General features: G+C 40.5%; 1 protein-coding gene across 1 annotated transcript in view; it reads left to right on the top strand.

Annotated features, from left to right (window-relative positions):
- The first annotated feature begins 683 nt into the window (after positions 1–683).
- The window catches only part of LOC126212713 (protein shuttle craft), a 283,723-nt gene continuing 262,822 nt past the window's right edge, over positions 684–21,584 (top strand). Inside the window, exons 1-3 of the mRNA XM_049940125.1 lie at positions 684–954; positions 8,263–8,614; positions 20,746–21,207. Coding sequence (XP_049796082.1) covers positions 8,288–8,614; positions 20,746–21,207 — 789 coding nt within the window. The 5' untranslated portion in view covers positions 684–954; positions 8,263–8,287. The remainder of the gene's footprint in view (positions 955–8,262; positions 8,615–20,745; positions 21,208–21,584) is intronic.

Genomic DNA, 21,584 nt, shown 5'->3' on the forward strand with positions numbered 1-21,584 from the left:
AATAGGTTTTGACGATGGCAGGAATAGTTATAGAATCAGGCAGTGATCGCGAGATCTTGGCAGAATTGTTTGTTATACTGAAAAATAAGAAGAAAGTGAGACATCGTCTCAATTATTTCGAAAAATACGATTCCGAATTTATATCTGGATTTCGTCTGTCGAAGGAAGTCGTACTTCGTCTTAAGATCTCGTAAGTGAGAAACTGGAGCATATGACTGACAGGTGAGGCTATTTCTCTGTTTCCCAACATAAACAGTTTGTAGCAATACGCATTTCTGTTTTCGCTAAAAGTGACATCTCGTCATTGTGCTTAATCTCAGGTAACACTCAAATAAAATAGCGGAAATAGATAAACTGACATGATCCTATAAGCCCCGGAGCTCTGGGTACTCCATTTCTGGTCGTTACAAAACCGTCTCCACTTTACCATTTTGAAGATCCTGCCTATTGAGCCAACTGTAACAACGTGTCAAAGACAAATAAATTTGACTGTTATTCTAGGCAAAAATGTTTCACGAAAATTGAAAGCTATTTGTTCTTTCGGTTGACTTGAAGCTTCGACAGTTGCTCTTTTTATTTCGACGTAGAATTTTTCCTTTAAATATCGCAACGTGGCGACTTTTCAAAGCCTACCAAAACTTGTAGCATCTTTCTGCAGTCTGTACCCCGGGGTTTCATTTGTCGTCGATGGCACATGGTTGCCAACACTTGTATTTTATTCTATTGTCAACAACGGATGCCGAAATGATGGTAGCGATTTGAAAATGTGGTCATATGAAAATTCTGTACCTTGGTCTGTTAGATGATGACTAGTGTTATTGACCTAGTCATGGCTAATCCAAAAAGACGTGCAATTTTATCTTATTTTGTGACGTCATAATAATTGTTTCATCGAACTTGTGAAATTGCCTTTGAGCCGAAGTAACCTGTGACATCAATTCCAGCTGTTGAAAGGTTAGGAAACGTGTATTCTTTCGAAACTCATAATTTCGAGCACTGTTTTAAAGGTGAGCCAATTCCATATATCTGCCTAATTTAACATTATTTTCCTTCTGCCCTGTTGTGACATATAGGGTATTAATGTAGCTTTCACCATATAGTACATCTGCATGATACTTTATTTGACAAATCTCGGTGTTGTTTTGCTGCTTCGAAATTTTCTTTCTTGATAGTTATATTTAAAAGAGTGAAAGCGCTTATTTGGCTTGCTGTACGTTTTGGGTGGCTTCTAGGTTTTCGCAATCCCGCCTTAATAAAGTTCGTTACAGTATGTGTAGCATTCTGTTAATCCAAATTTGTATCAGTGAAGTGAATGTCGGCACGCCAGTGCCAGAGCGAAATAAAAAACGAAACCATCAATTGTCGCAAAAGTAGCATCTTAATACAGTGGTGTTGCCGACATTTAGTAAATATTGCAATCTACAGAACTTGTTTTCAGAACTACATTAGTAGGTTTCCAGTGTGTTATGAAGTTGAATCTGGTGGAGGGGGGGGGGGGGAAGAGGGAGAGATTACATAAAAAATTATTGTAGTAAAAGTATGTATTTGTTCTGTGTGTTATTCGGGGCACAAACCAATCTGTGGTGACATTTGTAACTTACGTTGTGTTGTTCTTGGGCATCCTAGTGATCCTTGACCCACTTTGGTGGTACAATCTGCTGACAAAAAGACAATAAGTGAATTGGTAACATTTCAGTATTTCATCTCACTCATTTTGAATGTTTCTCACGTATGAGAGTTCAGTGAGAGCTGTCAGCAGATTATAATTTGACATCCACTGTTTATTAGAGCCCTCCTTTAGACTTATCTATGCATTTTGGTCTAGCAGTGTGCATATGCTTATTGCTCATACATTTTTTCCAATGTCATGTACCCACCTTCCACCTGATCATTGTTTTGGTCTGTTTGTATCTTGCGAAATCAAGAAAAACAGACCATTCATTTACCTAACTGCATGCCCCCACTCACCATTATTTCACTCTCTATACAGTTATATCTTCCTCCACAATGCAATGTTTGTGTGGTTAAAGAGACGTATCAGATATGCATAGAAAATTCAGTAAGGCACATTGTATGCACATAACTGTGTGGTGCAACTGGTATCTAAGATCACATGCTCTCTTCACAGTGAAAGTTACGTAGTGGACCCCTTGCATTTTTTGTAGTTCTTGTATGATAGATGTGCATAATATGCATTGAAGTACTCATTGGAGACTTGTTCATATCATTTTCTGAATTTCCTTTTGCAATTTTAATGCCTTCAAATGTGGTGTGAACGTAAACATTTAGCTACACCACACATCAGTCTGACACAACAACCTTTACTTGGAACTCACATTTGTTGACTTTGCCAAATCACAACCAGATCATTTCATTGTAACCTAGATCTTGGGTTATATTATAGACCTGTCAGTTACCACAACTGAGATTTCAGAGGAGGTCCAGTGACACCCTTGAGCCCTCGACACTTGCAGATGTTTGAAATTCAAATACTGTGCTGAAGAACCATAGTAGTTACATGACTGCAAGACCATAAATCCGAATGTGTCGTGTATGAATACCTGAGTGTTCTGGGGTGGATTTTTTCCACTGGGAGCAGGATTTGACTTCTATATTGCCCTATGCTTGGCCTAGACGAAAAATGCCTGTTTTCGAATGTGCTACTGAAACGTTTTAATTGTTCTGGATTCCATGAGAACATTGCCAAACATTTTGATCACCAGTGAAAACTGAATAAACAACTAAATAGGCTTCTAGATATGTTATCACCCATTCTGTTTTGCTAGTGTTAAATTTATAGTAAGGGGAGCACACCAGCTCAAAAGGGTAAAGCCAAATAAAAATTAGTTTAAAATGTGAAATTGTCTGTTCTCTGGTTCATCAAGATCATGTATCTGTAGAACTCTGTGTTTGTGTGCAACCAGTGTTCGAAATTCAACAAATATAGAGACTAGGGAAACACAAGCTGATGAAGATAATAGCCTTGCGCAACAAAAAATTGATTTTTGTATCTTATTTATTGATAGAAAGACCATTCAGTACAACAGCATGGGACATGGAACTTAATAGCAAAATATATACATATATAAAACATAAACAAATTAGGAAAGGATTTGGTGAGGATAGGGCAGAAAGTTGGCCATGGCCTAATCAATAGAATCAACCAAGTATTCATCTTAGCAATTTGCAAAAAGTCAAGTCTGGATGGCCGGATGGGGAATAAAACCCACTCCTCGTGAATACTAGTCCAGGGTGTTAAGACTGGCATAGCCACACGATTTGAAGGGAAATTACAAATACGTAATCTACACCGAGATTGTGACATGCACAAGAAGTCAAATCACTGACATAAGTATATCCGAATTAAAAGTACTTTGTGAATGACATTTCAGCAAGTTGAGTGGTGGAGGACAGCTGCCATCCAATCCTAGTTCTTTCTCAGATGCTGTACGCGTGCTGTGTTGCATGTTTTGTGTTACGTGCAGTAATTTTAATGTGAGAGTTTTGATATTAAACACTTACAAAAACTAAAAACACATGAACATTTTATACATCACTGCTGCAAAATATAACACGCAAGAAACGTGGTGCCACTCTATCCATCTAGCATCAGATCTCCTCTCGGAGGTGGTGTATTGCACAGCATCTGAAGCAGAGGAAACAGAAAACCAACTGTAGAAACAATTCTTTTGCAAAGAAAAATGCCGCATAGATGTTACCTCAGCTAACAAAACTCGACAGTGAATAAGGACTTAGTATTCTTGCGAACTAACTTACTTAGATTGTAAAAATGCTTCTCAATAAGAAATAATTTTAACTCTTCACTAAAAGCTGTTTCTGTCTCCAACATCTTTATGTAAGTTCGCAGTGCATTTGCAAGTCATAAACAGGGTATCTGACAAAAATCTAAATCTTTGTTTCAGAGTGAAAATGTTAACACATTGAGTAATTAGTCATATTTACCAAGTTCTCGTCAGGTGTGCAGAGTGTGCCATCTGCTGTTTTTTACTCACTTCTCTGAAACTTCACATTTGCACTTTGTTGACAAATAAAGGGAAGAACATACAATAAGACACTAATTTCTCTGGGTCGACAGAAGCGTCCGATCCCACGCGTCGGCTTTGACCCGTGGCGTAAGGGTGTTGTCGTGTGTGACGTCATGACGGCGCGGAGTTTGGTTTGAGTGTGGCTGTCTCCAGTTCTGTTTTATCTTATTTTATTTACTTTTATGATCTGTTCGTTCTATCTCGTGAGATTTTTTTTCTAAAAAAGACAAAAAACACTAATCAGCTACTGAAGCATCTTTATCTTCTATGGGTTGCAGGGGTTACGACCCCTGGGGAGGTGGGTGGGTATTCATGCATGGCTGTCTTCACTTACACGTTGTAGCTACGCAAGGCATCTAAATTTGTTTATATTTAGTTTGCCCCCCACCCAAAACACCCCATTTCCCGCGCTTGTCCCGTTAGTGTCATTAGGCTTCTTGTGGAAAGTGTGTGTGTTTGTTTTTTGTTTCCGCCATATTTGTGACGTCATGGGTCAAAGCAGACGGGTGGGATCGGACGCTTCCGTATTTCCATTTCTCTTTTGCAATGTGTGAGTATTACATGTGTTTATGTATATTATTTGAAAACAGTGTTTAAAGTGTTATGCTATGCAGTTTGATGCTGCTGTGTTGATTGGGCAGATAAAAAGGTAGGACTCTTCTGTTTTGTGCTGGCCTCTTTGTCTCTTTGTGACTATCTGCTGCAAAGTGTTTTCACAATTTGATTTCTTTCAAAACTTTTTCAGTGAGTGTCCAGTCATTGTCATTAGCCGCTTCAAAGCCACATTTCCGTCCCTTCTTAGCCCTTTCTTTCTGTTTGCAACAATGTCCAAATTTCACAGTCATACATACAGTGAGTCAAGATTAAAATCTAGATGATTTCCTTTCTCTTTTATATGAAACCACTTTTTCACTAATATCTGTCTTCTGTCATCATGGTGCCTAAATAACAAAATTCCTTAACTTTTCCCATTTAATTTTGTTCGATTTTATCCGTTATCCTTCTTATCTTTGATTTGCTTTAATCACTTGTTTGAGTTTTTCCTGTAAATGTTAGGTTCTACCTATCTCAGGCTGGCAGAAAATTGCAAAGTATATTCTGCATATGTTTTTTACGGAAATACGGAAGCATCCGATTCCACCTGTCTGCTTTGACCCATGACGTCAGGAATATGCCAGAAACGACCATCCACTAAGACTCCAATATGGCACCTATGATGTGATTACGTAAACATAAACACAAAAATACATCGAAAAACCAACACACACACCTTCCACAAAAAACCTAATCAAACTAACGGGACAAGCATGGGAGGTTTTTTGGTTGGGGACAAACTAAATATAAACACACACCATTACACAAACGACAAAAAACACTAAAATAACAAGACCCCACAACCTTCCCAAATTCCACTACACACAAAATCCACTGGAATCGATCACTTACCTTGACCTATATAGGTCAACAAGAACTACCAATACCACACCATAAATCTCAAAACATTCACCACCACCCCACTTAATACTACCCCAAAAATACACCCAGAAAATCAAAATTACAATCGAACACTTCCCTTGACCTGTTATTTTTAACATCATCTCCACATATAGCTGTCCCTGGTCAGAGACGCCGGAATTTTAGTAAGCCTCATTTCTTCACGACACACTGAACACTTCATGACTTCAGCCAACAGGCCGAATAGCTGAAGAAATTTTATTAGACACAACGCACTGTCCCCCATCATCGCCGACACCCAAAAACTGTTGACCTTGTCAGTCATATCCATACATACCAAAGACATAAACAATTCAATTTACCAAAATTCACACACGATGAACAGAAAAAAAACTACAATAACGTCGACATAACAAAACCAAAATCGTTAACTCACTGAAAAATATTCCGCTGAAAGCACAGTCACCACCGATACCACACAGTGCAATGCTACCACGCAAGTGAACCCCATAGGCCACATAACACGCTACCCATAAACATACCACCAGAGAGAACCACCGACCACAACAGTACGCCACGTATAAACATGCCACATACGCAAACTAAACCAAAAACATCACCTAACACACAACACACCACCAGAGAGCACCACCGATCACATCAAAATGACACCTACAAACACGCCACTCTCACAAACTAAACTCTGCGCCGTTACAACGTCACACACCACAACAGCCTCACGTCACTGGTCAAAGCCGTCAGGTGGGATCGGACGCTTCTGTCAACCTTTTTTTACTATCAGATGTTTGGGCAATATCGTCCTGAGTTTGTATGCAGTGAATGAGAATTCCTTCACTATAATTTCAGACATTTTAGCTTTGAAGGTGTTTATAGATTCTTTTCTGGAATGCTGAAACATATGTGGTGCTAATGAGCACATTGTTTTGTTGCTTCTTTTAAAAAAAGTCTGTACCCTCCAAGTTAGTTGGTTATTTGCATGCCAGTGGACCATAATGGCAAACTCTTGCCATAATATGCCAACAGTCAGTTTTACACTTTCTCGCAGCTAAAAATGTGGCAACATGCTGACTGATTATGTGATTTCTTAACTTGCCTTTTTCCCCTCTCACACCTACTGTGATTTATTTCTGTGTAACAGGAGTTATCAAGGAGATAGGATTTCAACTTGTGTTTCAAGTTACTTTTTTTTATCTTCTTGGCTATTTATATTACTGGGTATTTGGGCAATGATTTTTGTGGCCGAAAACATCACTTCTTTCTCTGTTTCACTAAGACTGTCTGATAAATAGTATACATCATTTTTGCTTCCAGTGCTGTATTTATGAATTCACTGTTGTTTTCAAACTATGATTGGTTATTGACAGCAAACTTTCTAAGGATATACATACATTGTGAGGCTGGTGTTATGTCCAACCGTTTAAAGAGCTGTCTACAAGAGATGGTTAGAACCAGTTGTTACACATTTCATCAGTGACAAGTCACTAATGACTGAAAATAGGAAGGTTACCTCTCCAGATTTTCATCTACAAGATCTGATATTTCAAATGTAGTACTCCAGAGCTTAGATATTTAAGATGCTCAGTAACATGCGATGTTTAGTTAAGGTTGTTACCAAGAATTTAAAATATTCTGTTTTATTTATTAGTTTACTCTCCTGCATTATTACTAATGGTGTAATCAGGCATTGTGCAATTGTGTTGCATGCGTTATGTTTTATCTAAACTTAGTGACATACCATATGCAAAGAAACAGTTATTAATTTTCAAGATTATTATTATTATTATTATTATTATTAATGTTTCATATTGTTGTTGTTGTTTCTTTTCGTTCTAATAATGGGACCATAGGGACAGGCCCTCTTTGGTTATTTTCTTCGTGCTTACAGAACCTGAAATTCATCACCCAGACCTGAATTTCCTAAAGCAGTAGAACACAATTATCAAAAACGTATGAAAAAAATACCTTCAATGATCAGTAGATTTCAGAGTGCTGTTAAGCAGAACACACTTGTAATTTATAAACACTGTTGTCTGTAGCCGACTGGTAGCATAATTCTTGCGGATGTAGTGTTGCTGGTTTGACTCTCACTAGCAGCTTTATTACTTTCTTAGATTTCCATACTTATTAATAAATAGAAACATTAATCAACAAGTGTTGACAAATAACTTTTATATAAAAAAAATCTTTATATTTTTAGTAACAGATCACTTGAAAATGCCAGTATTCACAACACAATTAAAATTTGGGGGAAAATATCAAATAGAAAATAAAATATTTTTTTAATTTTTGGAGATTGAGCAGTGTTACTAATGTATGTAATTACTTTGCATCATTTTTGCATGTCTACACCAGATTGTTATTTTCTTTTCATGTTACCAGTGATGAAAACCAAAACAAGAAAAAGCATTAAAAGTTATGAGTCTTTGTCGACAAACATAGATTTTTTAAAAAAAAAAAAGCCATGCTATTAGCAAGATTGTGCCATGATAACAAGACTTTTATGCCACACAATTAGGTGATGGCAACCAAGTTAATAAATTACAAATGTCTGATACTTTCCAGCACTTGAAAAACCAAAATTGTCCACAATTTGAATTCTTTGATCTCTTGGTAGATGTCAGCCACCAAATTTTGGTTCTTATGTCCACTTAACAGTCTTTACAAGCTGTCTTTGAGTCAAAATCATGCAGTTTGTCACCAGTTTTCCATAAAGCTGACCTAGATTTAAATCTGTTTGTAGGGAGCAGCCCACTGAACTATCAGCTATGGACAACTGGAACAACTCGACATCGTGGCAGCAACAGTACCAGCGCGGCGGGCAGGCTTCGGCAAATGAGTACGCTAGTGGCGGCGGTGGAGATTCGCCAGTGACGAGACAGGACCGCCCAGCCCGGGACTTCCGCTCGTCGGGGGAGGCGTATGGCGGGGGACGGGGCACACGGGGGCGGCACCGTGGAGGTCCACCACCTCGCGGTGCATTCCCTGGCCGTCGTGGCAGGGGGAGGCAGGCACCCGCCCCCTTCTCTGTCGATGCCGAGGAGTTCGTTCCGCGCAGCCAGCAGAGTGGCCAAGTCAATGGCACCAACTGGGAGGTGAGACTGCAGTGTTTCCTCTTTTCTGATGCTTATCCAGGGTGTATACGACCCGGGACAGCTGGGAGATCTGGGAAAGACCCGGGAATGTTTTCATCCGGGAGAAAGCCAGGATAAACCTGGGAATTGTTTAGAATTCCGGGAATTTTTTTGTTTTGTTTTAATTTTCAGTTAAATTTTTGAAATTTTGAGTGGTAAGAAACAATTATCTAACAAAGGATTTTGTGTATCCCACTACTTCAGAGTAATACTGCAGCAATAAAACATGAATGAGAGAGAAAAAAAAAGAACGAAAATGAAACTTAAGTTGCAAAGGAAATGTGCCATATACCGTATTTACTCGAATCTAAGCCGTACATTTTTCTGGTTTTTGTAATCCAATAAACTGCCTGCGGCTTAGAATCGAGTGCAAAGTAAGCGGAAGTTCTGAAAAATGTTGGTAGGTGCCGCCACAACTAACTTCTGCCGTCGAATATATGTAGCGCTACACAGGGATGCTTTGCAGGCACGAAGATAAATACTGGCACCAAAACCTCTGCATTAGCAAATAAATTAAAAGAAAAGGTAGAAGAATGTAAACATTATGCCGCGTATTCTTTCGTGTTTGCTGCTATCTCATTTAAATCCTGTCTGCCTAATAAACTACAAAACTAGAGTGAGACAACAGCAAACACGGAAGAATATACATGTCATATCATGTCATGTTTATATTCGTATTATTCTTATGCTGAATAGTGATGGTCAGAAATGAAGCACGGCAACTGACTAGATTTTTAAATCTAAAATATTTCTAATTTCTGTGCAGAATGTAATGTACTAAAGAGGCATCTGCAAAGATTTTCAAATGGAGAAAAATGTTCACTAAACTCTCGTTCAGAACATCTTCTATCATACGCCGTCTATCATTTGGTTCTTGTTGATCATTATCAAAGAAAGCAGCAGTGTAAGTAATAACAAATTGCAGTCTATTGCTTTTGTTTCGCTTATGAGAACATTCCTCTCTCTCTCTCTCTCTCTCTCTCTCTCTCTCTCTTTTTATTTAAAAAAACAGCGGTAGAGAGCCATGCCGCGAGCAGCTACAGGTCGTAAACACTCATTATCAAAATGCGACAAACAATGTATGACACAGTACAATAATGCATTTTCAGCTTAGAGTGACGTAAACACCTATAACAAGAGAAAGGCACTTATCAGATCAAAGCAAAATAAGCAATTGATTCAAACCAGATGAAGCACGTGAAAAAGGAAGGGTACCCGTATGAATACGGATGGAGCGCCTGACACATAGCAATGGCTACTTGGTAAATCTTAACTGTTAAGCTTACGACTCGAACCAAACTACTGTAGCTGTATCTTCATCCTTTCTACCTAAATTTTGTGTCGTGCTACAATGGATCAACTTTGCTTCAGTTTGGAGATGCGGTCTACAATTTTTCTCTACCCTTGAATTTTGAGTCTCAGATTTCAGGTGCGGCTTAGATTCGGGATTTCGAGTCTCATTTTTCAGGTGCAGCTTAGATTCGAGTAAATACGGTACAACAACGAAACACTGTGCTCATACAAGCGTCTGCCAACAGCAAAATGTGTCAAAGACCTCAGGAAGGCTGTGCAGTGCTTCATAACAACAAATTGCCTCCAATGAGCGTGACATCTTAACTGTTTATATTAGATTCGTTTGAGCAGTTGCTGGCGGGCTCATATGCATGCACAGTTGAGTCACGCATGTGTAGTACGTTCTCCTGCTAGTGGCTACAGAAATGTAGCTGTTACCTGTATAAGCAGCAGCAATATCATGCAAGCTGCCAGATTCATTGCGCAAAAACCGGGGTATCTACCACAGGCGGCAATTTCAGGGAAAGAGAGGGGGGCCACCAAATTCATATTCTTGAGGGGGGAAAAAACAGTGTTTCACAAAGCACCAGTATGCAGCACACGTTGGTCTGTTGATTAGTCATATGATTTTGAAACGCATCCATGTTGGTTTCTGAACGTATTAAATTTATTTCTGAATGAATCATAAGTTGATTTTTTAATGTGTGCATATTGTACATCATGTCTCTGCCAAGGGAATCCCCGTCTCATCTAAAAATAAACTTTCCTGCAGACAGAAGAGGACAGGGCTATACAAGCTGAGCAGAATAAAGCTGAACGGGTGAATGGCAGTCGCTGTTTGTTTATGTGATTGACTGGGTTTGCGAATGATCAGCGTTGTTATAATTACCAGCGAAATCCACAGATTCAGACTATCAGAGTGGAAATGAATGATTAACAGGAATAATAGGTAAGAAAGATTATGCATGATCTTCTTGGTGTATCCAAAAAAAATGAGATTTCGATTGAAAATTTTAGGCCAGACCGCTACACAAGTAAGGGCCAGTTGTACTGTCCCCGGTAGCAGCCGCCTGAACTCTTTTCTGGGAGTAACATACGTTGTATGAGCACTTAATAATGCCTAACTGGAGAATAAACCATTGATTGTGGCAGGGATAGTGAAGTTAACCGCAGTATAAGTTACAGAATTAGTGATAAGATTGTTAGTTAGAACAAGGAAGAAGAAGAAATGGGGACATCATACAAATTATGGGAGAATAAGGTGATTCCAAATTTATATAAAAATTTCATACTACTACTTATCAATCTCATGCTTGAGAAGTTGGAGCATATGGATGAAATGTGAAACTATTTCCGAACATAAAGCTTTTTGCTTATAATAGGCCTAATAGGCATTTGATATTGGTACTTCATGAATTATATTCTGTCTTGTTATAAAAATGATGATTTGTGCCAAAAGAATGTCATTTATTTGGTGTGTTTTACAGTTGCTGCAATACTAGACAGACCTATTTCGTTTTATCTAGCGGACAGTGACAAAATACAGATAATCAGATTGAGAAACCAAACAAGTCTTGGGTACTGTTTGTATTAAGAGCTCTTTCAGTGTTAGACAACATTTCGTTTTTTCATTTAGCAAAACATTTGATGAACTTTGATGAGGTAATAGGTTCTTTTGCAGAAAGGAGAGCACACCATGGAAAGCTGAGCAAAGTTAGAGAAAAAAAAAAAATGCTAGGACTTAAGGATTTCAGAAATCTGTATTGTGTTGCTTTTCTCTTCTACTAGTTTCATGTATCCTATATTTAATTTTATGTCACACGGAAAAGAAAGTTATTAGCTATAGGAAATAAGGAATGCAAATTTTCTGAAGAGTTCTTGTTATCACGGTATGGTTGTTTTAGAAGGGCTACTTTCAAAGTAAATTTCCTGTCGTGCAAGATTAACTATGTCTGAGAATGTACCATGAATTTTGTAAATCACAGAGCATTTGACTCTCATTTAAAAATCAGCTCTTTGAGGATGACCATTTGAAAAATTTCGAGCCCAGAATTTCAGACATTTATGTCTTTATTAAAAATTTTACTGTCACATTTGTGTGCTGTTCTTAAAGTGTAACAAGCACAAAAAAGATCAACATAATATATGAAAGCTTTGCTTCTGCTGCAGCTTATTAATCTTGGGGACCAATATTATATGTTAAAGCTTTGCTTTTCTTGTAGCAACCCTATGTATATTAATTTAAACCATTAACTTTCCCTATTTGTGTTTACACGCTACTTAACAGTGATGTTGCTATTAGCTGACTACATCTCGTGTCCTGTGCTCTGAATATCCGTTTGGTGGAAATTTAAATTTACACTTTTGTTATATGTTATATGAAAATATGCAAGCGTACATGTTGCTGCATATCAAAGATCTTTCCTTAATGCTTTTTTTTTTTTTTTTTTTTTTTTTTTTTTTTTTTTTTTTTTTTTTTCCCACTGAGTTTGGTTTTCTAAAGGGCTGGGATGTTAAATGCTAGTGTATAAAACTATAACCATTCAGAGGATTGATAAGTTTTACAGTTCCAAGGAAGAGTATACTGTCACTTAACAAGGAAAATGTGTATTTTCACCCAGGAGAAAGTTAATTTTAGCTGAGAAAAATCCGGGAATTATTTTTTTCTTGTCTGCGTAGCTTTGTGGCTGGAGTCCTTCCTATTGTCTAGTAAGCGAAGGGAGGGAAGATGTGCGCACCATCTGTCTGTGATGGGTTAACTGTCGCCAGTGTGCAGCAGTCTTTGACTTTTCAGTGTTACCGTATTTACTCGAATCTAAGCCGCACTTTTTTCCGGTTTTTGTAATCCAAAAAACCGCCTGCGGCTTAGAATCGAGTGCAAAGCAAGCGGAAGTTCTGAAAAATGTTGGTATGTGCCGCCACAACTAACTTCCGCCGTCGAATATATGTATTATGTAGCGCTACACAAGCATGCTCTGTGGGCACAAAGATAAATACTGGCGCCAAAACCTCTGCATCAGTAAATAAATTTAAAAAAAAAGGTAGAAGACGAGCCTTTTTTTTTCTCCGCCCCGAGTTTCGACCACTGCATTTTCATACATTATCCAACGAAGTAAATACAAATTCCGTATTGTTCATCTTCGAATGTAGCAGAATTTCAATGTACTAAGAAAATCCGACTGGCAAAGACTGTTAGGGATGTTTGTCAATATGGCCAACTCTACATTCCGAGTTTTTTCCTACCTGTGAGAAGAGATGGTTGCTAATAGGAACCTGATGAAATGTGAATCACATGCAGTATTCTTTTCACCATAAGAATAATACGAATATAAACATTTTGACACGTATTCTTCCGTGTTTGCTGCTATCTCATTTAAATCCTGTCTTCCTAATAAACTACGAAACTTGAGTGAGACAACAGCAAACGCGGAAGAATATACGTATCGTGTCATGTTTATATTCGTATTATTCTTATGCCTAATAGTGATACAGTCAGAAATGAAGCACGGCAACTGACTAGATTTTAAATGTAAGATGACTAATTTCTGTGCAGAATTTGATGTAGTAAAGAAGCGGCCGCAAAGATTTTCAAATGGAGAAAAATTTTCGCTAAACTCTCGTTCAGAACATGTTCTATCATACGCGGTCTATTATTTGGTTCTTGTTAATCATTATCAAAGAAAGCAGCAGTGTAAGTAACAACAAATAGCAGTCTCTTGCCATTGTTTCGCTAATGAGACGATTCCTCTTTTTTTTTTAAGCGGCGGTAGCGCGCACAAAAGCAAGTCATGCCGCGAGGGGCGACAGGCCGTAAACACGCACAATCAAAATGCGACAAACAATGCATGACACAGTACAGTAATGTACTTTCAGCTTAGTGACGTAAACACCTATAACAAAGAAAACGGCACTTATCAGATCAAAGCAAAATAAGCAATCGATTCAAACCAGACGAAGCACGTGAAAAAGGAAGGGTACCCTTATAAATACGGACGGAGCGCCTGACGCATAGCAATGGCTACCTGGTAAAGCTTAACTGCTAAGCTTACGACTCGAACCAAACTACTGTAGCTGTATCGTCTTTAATTCGACCTAAATTGTGTGTCATATTACAATGGACCAACTTTGTTTCGATTTGGAGGTGCGGCCTAAAACTTTTCTCTCCCTTGAATTTCGAGTATCAAATTTCAGGTGCGGCTTAGATTCGGGAATTTTTTTCTCCTTTATTTCGAGTCTCATTTTTCAGGTGCGGCTTAGATTCGAGTGCGGCTTAGATTCGAGTAAATACGGTACCTAGATATTGGGCTAAGCTACTCAGCAGTGCAGCACTATATCAAAGGATTCTATTCACATTTGTTAACTTTACCATCTCACAATGAAAATGTCTTTTTCTTACAAAACCTGACCAGTGAACTATGCCACAGGTCAGTATGTCACATCAACCAACATTCCAAAAACTAATTCAGGCAGAAAATAAACTATGGTAATATCTAATCAGGTGAGTTGTGGCACCACCAACAGAACGGATCACTCCTGTCATTTTTGTGATTGCAAAATCCCACATTGTGCTGAGTTGAATACTGCTGTCCCAGTTATTTCTACTGCCTCTATGCCGATAGTCCCAGAACCCGTTGGTACTGTATAGTTCCTCACTGATGCTCCATTCTGCCACTGTGGACTCGTCTGTCTTCTCTAGTCGAACATTCCTGCTGTGCTCCGTACAGCACTGTGAGGTGCACAACTGAGTCTATCCCGTGTACTGCTTCCCACATTCACACTCATTACTGTAAACGTCCAGCATCTGCAGACCTAACCTGTCATTGGTCACACCAAGCATCTTAATTTTCTGCGTTACGTGCAGAATGGTCTTTATTTGATGTTTCTCCATTATTCTCGCAAAATAATATTCTGTTAAACTTTCTTTTTGTTTTTGTGTACGTGTCACATCAGCATTACATTATGAGAGAAACCTAACAACTGACATTCAGTTGACCTCTGTGAATCGTTTGTCTGGTATCCCCGTCCGACAATTTGGACAGCCTGCCAGAAGGCGTGGACGTAGAGGACAGCCGCTAGGCAGTGCCCCTATAATCTGAAAGCTGTTGCTGTTACTGCTGCGGCACTCTGCACGGGCCACGCCCACCGTGACGGCCTGTCTGCGCTCACGGGGGCTGTATAAAGCAGGCACGCAGAGGCTCAGAAGCCAGCCTTGTTCTGACAGCACTCTTGTATCGTATGTCGTACGCATTGTTGTTCAGTTCCTGATCTTGCTGTGTCTAGGTTCTCAGTTTGGTTCACTCTTCAGACTTGCCATTCTGCTGTATCCATCCACAACTGTCGTCGTCGTCTTCACTGTTGTCCACAGCTGTTGTCTTTCTGTGGTTTTTGGTGACTCACCGTCAACACATTCGGCCGTTTAGCCTGTCTCTCGTAGTTGTCAGATTCTGGTTACTAGAGTTTAAACTTTGTTGTGTGTTGTTGTTGTTGTTGTTGTTGTGTTCTTCAGTCCTGAGATTGGCTTGATGCAGCTCTCCATGCTACTCTATCCTGTGCAAGCTTCTTCATCTCCCAGTATCTACTGCAGCCTACATCCTTCTGAATCTGCTTAGTGTATTCATCTCTTGGTCTCCCTCTAAGATTTTTACCCTCCACACTGCCCTCCAATACTAAATTAGTGATCCCTCGATGCCTCAGAACATGTCCTACCAACCGATCCCTTCTTTTAGTCAAGTTGTGCCACAAACTCCTCTTCTCTCCAATTCTATTCAATACCTCCTCATTAGCTACGTGATCTACCCATCTAATCTTCAGCATTCTTCTGTAGCACCACATTTCGAAAGCTTCTATTCTCTTTTTGTCTAAACTATTTATCGTCCACATTTCACTTCCATACATGGCTACACTCCATACAAATACTTTCAGAAACGACTTCCTGACACTTAAATCAATACTCGACGGTAACAAATTTCTCTTCTTCAGAAACGCTTTCCTTGCCATTGTCAGTCTACATTTTATATCCTCTCTACTTTGACCATCATCAGTTATTTTGCTCCCCAAATAGCAAAACTCCTTTACTGTTTTAAGTGTCTCATTTCCTAATCTAATTCCCTCAGCATCACCCGACTTAATTCGACTTCATTCCATTATCCTCGTTTTGCTTTCATTGATGTTCATCTTATATCTTCCTTTCAAGACACTGTCCATTCCATTCAACTGCTCTTCAAAGTCCTTTGCTGTCTGACAGAATTACAATGTCATCGGCGAACCTCAAAGTTTTTTTTTCTTCTCCATGGATTTTGTTGTGTGTATCACAATTTAACTGTTAGTGTATCATGCTTTGTGAAGTGGGGATTGGGGAACAACTCAGCATTTGCCTTAATGAGTGTGGAAAAGTGCCTAAAAGACATAATTACAAATTAAAAACTTTTGTAATTTTTTTTACTTGTACTACAAAACTTTGCTTCTTGTCAAATTTCACGATTCTAGGTCAATGGGAAGCACACTACAGGTTTCATTAAGTGAGTTTGTGAGTATCAAAATATGGCATAAATGATCATATCTTTTGATTGCATTGACTTTGAAGCTTAAATTTTTTGCTCTGGCGAAGGACAACAGACCTTAGGGCATGATTCACACTGGTTCAAAGTTATGACACCGTGACTCATCTCCAGCCACCACTCGTGCCAGATACGCATTCCCTTCCCGAGCATAGCACTGCAGGTGAGTAATAAGACAGTAGGCCATTTGACATGCTTCCTGGTGTGGTTGAAGACTGTCGGGCAACACATTGGGTACACACTTTGCTCACGGGCAGTCGTCCCTTCGTGGTGGTGTGAAGACTTCAGACACTCAATCCGACCACGGCGGCTGTGGCTTTCACTGTCACTCGGAGGTCCCGGGTAATGAGTGCATCCACCAGCTGGATGATGTCATCGGTAATGCAGTGTGGTGCTCCATCATCGGCTAATGACACCCTTCCTTCCCTGAAGCACTTGTGCCACTCCTTGACCCTTACGAGGGACATGCAGTGTTCGCCGTACACTTGTGACGCTTGTCGATGAATGTCCATTCCTCCTTATCCTTCCGCTGTCAGAAAATGAACGACACCTCTTTGTTCTTCTTTCGTGACGCCTCCGTGTCACTGTTTGCAATGCTACTGGCAGCGTCGGACGATCGATGTGTGCTGCTGCTCGCTCTCTGTAGTCACGTGATGTGCACACGTGGCCTCTAGCGACAGGCTGTGAACTTCCACCCTCTGGTCGGAACCACACCTCGTCACACGCGCCACGATATTACCCTCCTGTCACTGGATTGTGCATTCCAGACTCCGGTTTGTTTCTTTTTGTACATCCATTATAATTAAAAATAGAGGCCTTACCGTATTTACTCGAATCTAAGCCGCACTTTTTTTCCGGTTTATGTAATCCATAAAGCCGCCTGCGGCTTAGAATCGAGTGCAAAGTAAGCGGAAGTTCTGAAAAATGTTGGTAGATGCCGCCACAACTAACTTCTGTCGTCGAATATATGTAGCTCTACGCATGCATGCACAAAGATAAATACTGGCGCCAAAACCTCTGCGTCAGTAAATAAATTTAAAAAAAAGGTGGAAGATGAGCTTTTTTTCTTCGCCCCGAGTTTCGACCACTGCATTTTCATACATTATCCAACGAAGTAAATACAAATTCCGTATTGTTCATCTTGGAATGTAGCAGTGTTGCAATGTACTAAGAAAATCCGACTGGAAAGACTGTTTGGGATGTGTGTCAATATGGCCAACTCTGCGTTCTGAATTTTTTCCCACCTGTGAGAAGAGATTGTTGCTAATAGGAACTTTTACGAATTGTGAATCACCGGCAGTATTCTCTTCACCATAAGAATAATACGAATATAAACATTTTGCCATGTATTCTTTCGTGTTTGCTGCTCTCTCATTTAAATCCTGTCTGCCTAATAACCTACGAAACTAGAGTGAGACAACAGCAAACGTGGAAGAATGTACGTATGATGTCATGTTTGTATTCGTCTTATTCTTATGCCTAATAGTGATACAGTCAGAAATGAAGCACGGCAATTGACTAGTTTTTTAAATCTAAGATAACTCTAATTTCTGTGCTGAATTTAATTTACTAAAGAGGCGTCTGCAAAGATTTCCAAACGGAGAAAAATTTTCGCTAAACTCTCGTTCACATCTCATACGCAGTCTATTATTTGGTTCTTGTTGATCATTATCAAAGAAAGCAGCAGTGTAAGTAACAACAAATAGCAGTCTCTTGCCACTGTTTCGCTAATGAGACGATTTCTCTCTCTTTTTTTTAATTGTAAGTGGCGGTAGCGCGCACAAAAGCAATCCATGCCGTGAATGCATTATCAGAATGCGACAAACAATGCATGACACAGTAAAGTAATGCATTTTCAGCTTAGAGTGACGTAAACACCTATAACAAAGAAAACGGCACTTATCAGATCAAAGCAAAATAAGCAATCAATTCAAACCAGACGAAGCACGTGAAAAAGGGAGGGTACCCGTATAAATACGGACGGAGCGCCTGACGCATAGCAATGGCTACCTGGTAAAACTTAACTGCTAAGCTTACGACTCGAACCAAACTACTGTAGCTGTATCGTCATTCATTCGACCTAAATTGTGCCTCATATTACAATGGACCAACTTTGTTTCGATTTGGAGGTGCAGCCTAAATCTTCTCTCTCCCCTTGAATTTCGAGTCTCAAATTTCAGGTGCGGCTTGGAATCGGGAAAATTTTTTTCCTCGATTTCGAGTCTCATTTTTCGGGTGTGGCTTAGATTCGAGTGCGGTTTAGATTCGAGTAAGTACGGTATTTTATTATTTTGCAGTTAGCCAATTTCATACACGCAGGCATTATCGAGGTACATCACGTTAAAAATTGTTACGGTTATAGCGTATTCAATGCAAGTGTGTGGCGGGTGAAGCAACGTGTGACGGCGCCCTCGTGACAGTTTTGCACAACTGTAGTAGGCAGGGCACAATTCACACGTGTGAACCCCTTGTGCAATAAAGGAAAAGTGCAACCCTCGTGCAGGTGTTGTCACTGTGCCAGCATACAGAAAACATTAAAAGATGTTAGTGTAAGTATTTGAGTGTAAACAGACATCTGTGGTAGTGCTGTCTGTACCACCTACAGTTATGCAAAACTATTATTTGGTCACCATAACGCGTTGCTTTATCTACCTGCATAGACGAGGATGCTAATGCGTGCTCTCAACTCTAAGGGAAGCTGATTCGGATGCTGGTGACAGATGAAATTTTCACTGCTGCTATTTGGCCAGTAGGGGGAGAACAGGTTTTGGTTTCAAGTTCCTGACCACCATTCTTTGTGCACGTCACCTGGACTAAATTCCAAACCTCTCTGCAGTCTCTCTTGAAGACATGTGATACTGTTTATGGTGATCTGTCCATCAGATGGAGACATTAAGTTGGCCGCCACCGTGGTCGTGTTCATGAGAACTAAGCTGTGTGTTAGCAACAGGTTTTACTCTCTTCCTTCTCTCATCACCACCATCACCACCACCATCATCATTATCTTTATACAACAATGTAACACTACACTGTACATGCAGCCATTACTCTCACACTCCACAAATACAAATATGACACAAGTCTTGCGTACCCACAAGGACAGGGGCCAGTCTGCATGGAGGAAGAACACCCTTTTTGACAGCTAACAGTGTCATATGACTCTTACATTATTTTTGCTTGTTGCTTTTTATCCTATGCTTCTGTGTGGATTATAACATGTCGTAAGCATAACAAGAGGGCTAAAATTAGCTAACTGCTAAGTGATAAAATAAAGTGAAACTTTCTGGCAGATTAAAACTAAATGCTTCACCAGGACTCGGATCAGTGACTTTTGCATTTTGTGGACAAACATTTCACCGTCCGAGCAATACTCAGAATCTGAGAGTAGAGATTGTGTGAAGTTTGGAAGGTACGAGAAAAGGACTGGCACAAGTAAATTGTGAGTGCAGGTTGTGAATCGTGTGTGGGCAGCATCACAGAGCTCTTGCTCCGAAAAGACAAAGGTCCTAGGTTCGATTCCTAGTGTGGCACCCAGTCGTAATCTGCCAGTAAGTTGCAAACGAGTGCACTCTCTGCTGTAGAGTGAAAAGTCATTCTCAAAGTCAAAATAACCCCATACTTCCGGAACTGAACATACGGTGGCAAATATAAAGATCCTGGTTCGCTGTTGTAGGTGGGGTCCTAGTCGAGATGGTTTGTCATTGCCTTCCTCTGTTCTGTTATGAAGTTTCATACAGTGTAGCGTTGGGTTTGTCTTATGAATGAAGGGAAGGGTGAGGATGAAACTTGGTGCTGGCACCCTTACTCCTCTCAAATAGCACCGAGGAGCCGCCGAGATTAACTATCTCATTCGCTGTGTAGATCACCGTCGACAGTTTCACATCCGCTCACTTAATGAGGCACTGCAATGTGGTTTGGAATTTAATCCAAGACACTGGAATAAAGGCAGGCGTTCAGGAGTTTCACACCACACCCTCGACCACTCACCAACCGGATACAGGTAATGAAGATTTTTCGCAAATGATATTCAGACAGACTTAACTAAGAGTCGAGTGCCATCACACAGATATGGTTTAATGTCCTTGGCTACGAGGGTGGGTAAAAGTCCTTCTGGAAGGAAATGAATATATATTTCAAAACAAAAGAACAACAACATGCAGGAAAATATTTTTTAAGAAATTTACAGCAGCTGGAGAACTATACGTAAAAAAGTGTAGTTGCTAACTTCTGTTTCTCACTCAGGATGCTCCTGAATTCGTCCCAGCAGCCCAACAGCAGCAGGGGGCAGGCTCAACACAAGACAAGTCTGCTGGCAGGGCCGACGTGTCAACTGAGAACTGTAGCTGTGTGAATGGGATCGTCAGTGAGAGCAACACCACAGACAACAACAGCAGCAGCAGCAACAACAACAACAACAGCAGCAGCAAGGGTAATGGTGACAGCGAGAAGGGCGGAGACGGTGACGGCGGGCTCGCGCCACGCCGTGCCCCTTTCGGGCAGGGTGCCAAGAGGCGGCCGGACACGCAGTGGCGCGGCTCGGCCAGGGGCCGGGGGAGGGGCGGGGGTGGGAGGGGCGGCTGGCAGCCGCAGCAGCGCCGGCAGCCCGCGGGGGCGGACGACGCCCGCAACCGCAACTGGCGGGAGCCGGCGCCCGAGTACGACCGGCCACCGTCACCGGCGCGCCGTCCCACCTCGGATTCGCCGGTGAGTACCGCCGATGTACGGTGTGGAGTGAAATTTTCATTCTGTGGTGGAGTGACTGTTTCTGTAAGTGGGTCATCAGTTACATAATTTCTATTAGCCGCCAAGGCAAACTGGCTTGAAGCACCGTCACATTTCACCCGAGAAGTAGCGTGGGGAGGTGGTAATGGCGTGCTCTCCATCACTCCTACAAGTGTAGTACTATCACACACTGCTGAATGAAGTGCCCATTTGGAGTATACAGTACATCTCACCGTGGGCGCTCGCAGTACTTCACTGCCATTGTCCATAAAACTATTTTCTCTAGTGGTGTAGCTGTTTTCCTCAGCGGTGCCTGTTGATTCGGCATCTGCTGTTTGTTCCTGATGATAATGGTGACT

Source organism: Schistocerca nitens, chromosome 11 (genome assembly GCF_023898315.1).
Source record: "Schistocerca nitens isolate TAMUIC-IGC-003100 chromosome 11, iqSchNite1.1, whole genome shotgun sequence".
NCBI classification, from domain to species: domain Eukaryota; kingdom Metazoa; phylum Arthropoda; class Insecta; order Orthoptera; family Acrididae; genus Schistocerca; species Schistocerca nitens.